The sequence below is a fragment of the Scaptodrosophila lebanonensis genome, unplaced genomic scaffold, assembly GCF_003285725.1.
Source record: "Scaptodrosophila lebanonensis strain 11010-0011.00,11010-0021.00 unplaced genomic scaffold, SlebRS2 tig00000043-arrow-pilon, whole genome shotgun sequence".
In the NCBI taxonomy this organism is placed as follows: Eukaryota; Metazoa; Arthropoda; class Insecta; order Diptera; family Drosophilidae; genus Scaptodrosophila; species Scaptodrosophila lebanonensis.
In genome coordinates this window covers 7,583,602-7,589,997 of record NW_022060545.1, presented here as the reverse complement: position 1 = coordinate 7,589,997, position 6,396 = coordinate 7,583,602, and the positions used below count along the sequence as shown (strand labels likewise).

Here is a 6,396-nt window from a genome sequence, read left to right as displayed (position 1 = left end):
TTTGGGCGCAGGACAACGCGAAGCGTTGCACGTCGCTGCGTTGCAGAAGCAGTGGACCAAGTGGACGTTTATCTTTTGCAGTCACTGTAGTGCGCACTTCGGCAATAGTTGCGGCTTACTCGTATATGCTGCGCATATATTTGTCCTCTAGTACCGGGCATATGTTTGCATAAAATTTCATGCGCCCAAAAATTTAAAAGGACGCAGTCTTTAGTTTAGTATGTTCAAAAGTCCAGCGCAGCGTTTCAAGCTTGGCCAATTAGTCGTCGAGCCCTAATGCGTAATGCCCTAAATGAAGCTGCTAAATATTTAAAATGGCACTTTGTCAATACCCAAAACATAGCTGCTGTGATGCTGCTTTTCAAATGCGGCACTTTATTGCGCCTTGCTACAAAATTGTAACATGCCAGGAATCGCAAACCCATTTTCGTTTCAATTTTTTTTTTTACATTTTTGGAATAAACGCGCTCATGGCAACAACTGCGCGGCCACGAGAGTAATAGATTTATATATAGATGGGTTGAGGGTGGTAAATGGTGGGTAACCGTTGGGCAGATGTTGCCATGGCAAAACAAACGGCCACCAAACGGGGGCTTACACGCTGTAAACCGCTTTGATGAGCGAACCCTGCTTGCTCATCGAATCCTTGTGCAGCTGGTAGTGGAGATTGTGCGGCGGTAGAGTCAGCAAGTCGCGCAGCTTGTGTCCAATCTTCATGACGGCCAGCTCGTTGTGCCCATTGGTAGTCCAAATAGCTAAACACAGGCCACAAAATACCAAGCATGATTGACAGGCAATAGAGGTGGGGATAGAGAGCTGGGACAGCGTACTTACAAATTTTGTTGCTCTTGCCGCGTATGTTGATAACAGCACCGCAGACTTCATCGGTGTGCTCAAAGGCCTCACCAATCAGAATCAGAATCTGTCAGCGGACATTTGCAATCAATTGACATGCCATAGATAACAGAAAGTAAGCCCCATGCCATTGACTTACCACATCTAGCCAGAGCTTGTCCAGTTCCTGCTTACAGTTGCGACTAAGCGTAATGACCCAGCGGCCACCAAACTTGTTCGCATCGTCTTCCCACATGGGCCTATGAGAAAGAAAAAGCTACCAATAACAGCTAAGCAAAATTTGTGAACCCTTCACTCACAGTATTCCCTTTTTAAAAAGCGAGTAATCGCTACCAATTTTAATCTCGGATGGCGGCTTGATGTGATTGTATAGACTCCAAAAATCCTCGACCATGTCAAAGCTGGTTATTTCATTTTGCATCTCCTCCCAAGCCTTGGTGCGATCATTCTCCAGATACCACAATGTCCATGTATGCTCGAGGGGATGCTTCAAACGCAAATCGATCTCTTTAATTAATTGCTGGTGCACATCACTATCCGAGCTATCCTTTAGGCTACCACTTGAGTTAGAGCGCGTTGTGAGCATCTCCGGTTCGCTGTCAACATTCTTGAGGTGCTTGGTCAAAAGCATGTTTGTGTGTGCGGCAGAGGTACAAAAATGTTCAACGAGTCCTTCAATATGAGTTGACGTGGAAGCAATAAATTTCCAACAGGATGTTAAGAAAATTTTTGTCGCACTTCGTAAACTTTACTTCAAGTGTGTGTAGATGTCTGGCATTAAAACCAAACTAAAAGGCCTATTATATGTAGAAGGAGAGACACTAAAATCGTAGGCACTTAGATATGTGACCCCAGCCTCAGTCACTCTTCGAAAAATAGCTTTCAGTAGGTCACAATATCGTTACATAATGTAATGCCTATTAGCTTTTCATATAGCCTCACATGTACCGAAGTTCCATTGAAACAATGCCTTACATATTTTTTAATTCCATAGAATTCCATTCAAAAATCGAAAACTCTGTTTTGATAAAAAATGTTTGGGGTTTTTATACAATACCCCAACAATATTCTTACCTCTTGCGCTTTGATAGTAATAATTAATATCTTCATAGAAATAGATTTGTGTACAAATTGTATTATTTGATTTTATTGTTAGAATTATTAGTCAAAGGCTATAAACATGTTTATTCAATTTTTCGCAAAGTATAAACAGTATAAACAATAATGAACCATTATTTAATATTATTTTCCTCAACTGCAAAGCTATTCAATTTGCACAACTTGCATAGCTGCATTACTGTGCAGATTAAGTTAATGTGTAATTCTCCATCTCTGCTTTAAATTTCATCAACATCGGTCAACTCTAAGAAAAGTTATTAATTATTATTTGTTACTAATCTCGTCTTCTATTTTGATTCTGCTAAGCGGAGGTAACCCGAGGAGTATATCACTGTCTGGCTTGCTCGACTGTAATAATCTTTCTGGTTTCAATAGCGATTTAGGTAAAGTCCTGTCATAACTCAAACATTTCATTTCATAAATTAGTGACTCATTCAGTAACTTTAAGCACTCATCCATCAATGGGACGGCTTGCTCATTCGACCGTTCGCTCACTTGCTCACTCTTTTTTCTCACCGTCTAGCCATCATTCATGCTTCACGTAAATAATTAGACACTCATTCAACATCTTTAGACACCCATTCTCATGGCAGCGTCTCAGCTCAACTCAAAACTTTTTATGCGCTTATGAGTCGCCTGCGTCGCCATCTTCTTCATCGTCCGTGTCGTTGGCCTACGATAAAATCGAGCGCCTTATGCTTTCATTCATATAAAGCGTTAATTTTATGACACAAAATGGCTGGACACTTGAGTTAGCGAGCCGGCCAGAGAGTGGAACGGGCAACAAATTTACGCACTGACACTTAGCTTCTTTTTTTCCATGCGTCGCTGTCGCTTTTACGACCATCGAGCAGCTACGGGGAAGGTCTAGGGGTGGTCCAAGTGTTTGTGTGGGGTGCGTTTCTGGCGTTGATAATGATGTTCCTGTTGCTGTCGTACTCGCATTCGCTATTGCCATAGCTGTCGTCTCTTTATGTTGCTGCCATAAAAGTAAAAATATTATGAAGCTTGTTTCAGGAGCACGGGGCGCATTGCTGTTGTTCTTCTTGTTGTAGTTGTTGTAGCACAATGAAAAAGAAGAGTAATTGCTGCCAAAGTATCTTTCATCTCACACACTTACAAGTCAGCTTCGACTTCTGCGAAATTGGAATAGACATAAAACATGACAGCCGAAATAATGACAAAAATATCAATAGATTCATTGGAAAAACTTGACTTTAATTTGATATCTGAAGAGGCAGTCGCTCTTGGTTGGCCTTGATGTCCACAAATATGCACAGTATGTATATTGATACGATCTTGAAGAGAAATTTCATATCCAATCTTATACCATAGACTGAAATTTTAATGTCCTCGACAAACTCCAAATGTAGCAACTCGTCGATCTGTACCGGAAAAATAAAAAAGACACTCATTTATTTTCAAGCAAATTTGTAAATTATTGTTAGCCGAAACCAAATAGTTTAATAAGATCTTTTTGTTAGTCTCTGGATTATTACATACTTCTGAGAATGACTTTGTTTTTTATTTCTAGAGAAAACCCTATAAAACCAGTACTTTTTACTAAAATAAGAATCTTCTGTTGCCCATCCAAAATTGTATGTAATATAACCAGCAAAAAACAACAAACTTGTTGAAATAAGAAAAGATGGAACTATATTTTTGTAGCCCTAGCATTCCATTTCCAATATATTTTCATTAATGCCTACAAACTGATGAACAGAGGAACAAATGGCCAAAAACATTTCTAGAAATTTTACAGAGATAATACAAAGCTAATAAAAAGACATAATTTTGTTTTTTGGGAAAATGCGTACACAAATGAAAATGAACAGGTAGAAAGGTAATTTTTAGCTTGACTGAAATTTTAAATTTATAATTTCAAAACTCTTTCATACTTACCGTCCGATCAAATCCCACATGATAATTCGTGAGATGGAAATTCCAAAAACTACGTGACAGTTTCGATTTCCACACGAAAATCTCAAAGATAGTGCAGTAGAATGCTATATTTAGTAAAGCAACTATCTGCTTATATATAATTTCTTCGCCACTGACTGGAGTCAATGTGTCGGTCTGGGAGACAGTGAGCCAGTACAGAATCGTCCACAGCCAATGAAAACGATAGTGTTTGATTAACTTTGTGGTAATGCGAAAGATGCACATGCGCAATCGGATCAGTTCTTCGGTAATGCCACGCAACTGTTCCACAAGCACCAGAAGCTGGCCACCCTCTAAGACCTGGGCCTGGCGTAGGGTACGGACATCGTTCGATATGCGACGCGTGCACTGTTGGAGCTCCTCATAGCAGGCGATCAGCACAATGAAGAGGCAAATATTGATACTGACCTGCAGCAGGAAGGCGAACAGTAACGATGTGCTGAAGCAGAAGAAGATAAAGCCAAATCTGGCGTGGGAATATACTAGCATCATCAGAGAGCGAAGCATGCTCTGGAGTGTGAGCAGAAGCAGCAGCAAGTGAGAAACCCGAAATATGTTAGGATGCTTGGCCAGGACGATCAGTTGGTGCACCATCTCCTGCATTTCGTTCAGCAACCGCACACACTGGTCACTATAGCGATGAACGTGGCATCGCACCATTAGCAATACAATGCACTCGCAGATAATCCGAACAATAATTCCTAAATATGCAAATAGGCCTTTCAGGCTTACTACAAATATAACAATGAAGAAGAGGAGGAGCGTGAAAATCATAGCATGGGATTGCAGCCAGACCGATTTTCGAAATTTTCGAATCTTCGTATCGTAGGTAAAAGTTGTTCCGCCCATCAATTGACTGATAAACAAAGTAACACGCAGCGATAAAATTGTGCACCGGTTGAGCAGGTTTAGTGGTTTCATGATGGATAGATGGATTCTGAAAGCTATGCACTTCAAAATTGAACTGACGCCCCCGAAGGGAACACAGGTCGTGGGGCAGATAAATTGAATTATTACCCGCGCTTTTTCAACTGATGGGCGCACATTAATAAGCAGCACAAGTTTTGACAACTTAATCAATATATTTGCTTGTGCGTGTGTATTTATTTGTTTGCGAGAGTGTTTGCCAACAGAGCCGCAGCTCATTTTGCGGTTGAGGCAGCCGTGGCGCCACAAAGTATGCTAAGCATTCCGCTAACCACTAATAGCCAGGCTCTTAGTGCTGCAATTAGCGCATCAACTGTAAAGTGCGTTCAAACGAGAGTCGACTAAGTTCTTCTGCGTGGGTGACCTTTTCAGTATGAGCGCTTGAAATTCAAAACTTTATAATATTTTCGTAATTATAGATACAATTAATTTCTTTGTTTAATTTCAATGCTCATTATACCCCAAACTGTAATTAAAGAGCAAGGGATAATCACTTTTGATTGAAAATTGTTTCAGCATTGAATATATTTCATTGAAATGGAAGATGGCATATTTGGCAAAAGATTCGATATTGCTGGTCCAATTTATGGAATCTAGCTACAAACTTTCGAAATTTATTTTTACAGATTCAATATACTTGTATTAATTGGAAACAAATGATTTCATGCGTTTTATATTGCGATATTGCTGGTCCAATTAATGGATTCTAGCCGGAAACTCCGATAATTATTTTTACAAGAGGTTGCAGATTCAATATATTAATTGGAAGCAAATGATTTCATAAGTTAAGTTTCAACTCTACCAGTTGAACATTCAAGACCATTCTTAGAAACGTACAAAATTTCGTTTACTGCTTTAATTAAATATTTAGTAAAGCAAATGCAATTGTATTATTTGTGAAAGTACAATTAATTCCTTATTCTAAGTATTAACAACACACATAAAATATCCTAAAAAGTTTCCAACAAAGTTTCGTGTTAGGAGTAGAAAAGCAATAACCCTAAATACTGAAACAAATATTTGCATAATTTTTTATTTTTTTTTGAGTCCATCACCCAAATATAACCAGTTTTTTAGTAAATAAGTGTTTCAATGGACAATTCTGTATGATGAAGAGACAGAGAGTTAATTATATAACAATTCTTAGATAAGATCTCATAGTGTCCCCTATTGAATTATTAAAGGAAAATCATTGAGAAGCACACGCTCCATATAGTGCAAAAACAATTCCATCTTATACTATACTATAGTATACTCGTATGTACAAGTACGTATGTATATTGAGCAACGGCCACACCAACACATTTAATTACGCAACATTTACGTTAAAATTTTATTGTCTGCATTATTGAGACGCTGTTGCGCTCAGTGCACTCAGCTGTGGTTTCCGTTACAGATTTTTCGCCATTGTTGCACGAGCACACACACGCATACTGTAACATTTTTCCATCGCCCAGGCATCGACAGATGCCGGCAGAGGCATTTTGTTCATTTTATTGCAAAATGGCGCAACGAAATCGACAACACACGCGCATCATTTGACTTGCCATTCAG

General features: G+C 39.2%; 2 protein-coding genes across 2 annotated transcripts; both read right to left on the bottom strand.

Annotated features, from left to right (window-relative positions):
• Window positions 1-354: 354 nt before the first annotated feature.
• On the bottom strand, window positions 355-1,593 carry LOC115622861 (eukaryotic translation initiation factor 4E1). Its single transcript, XM_030516945.1, has 4 exons — window positions 1,155-1,593; window positions 995-1,094; window positions 835-922; window positions 355-755 (listed from the first exon to the last, which is right to left on the bottom strand). Exons 1-4 carry the CDS (start codon window positions 1,484-1,486, stop codon window positions 595-597), a joined length of 681 nt encoding a protein of 226 aa, XP_030372805.1. The 5' UTR covers window positions 1,487-1,593; the 3' UTR covers window positions 355-594.
• A 1,598-nt stretch (window positions 1,594-3,191) lies between these two features.
• Window positions 3,192-4,836, bottom strand: LOC115622372 (uncharacterized protein CG32395). The gene is made up of 2 exons (XM_030516294.1): window positions 3,877-4,836; window positions 3,192-3,359 (listed from the first exon to the last, which is right to left on the bottom strand). Exons 1-2 carry the CDS (start codon window positions 4,834-4,836, stop codon window positions 3,192-3,194), a joined length of 1,128 nt encoding a protein of 375 aa, XP_030372154.1.
• Between the last annotated feature and the right edge of the window lie 1,560 nt (window positions 4,837-6,396).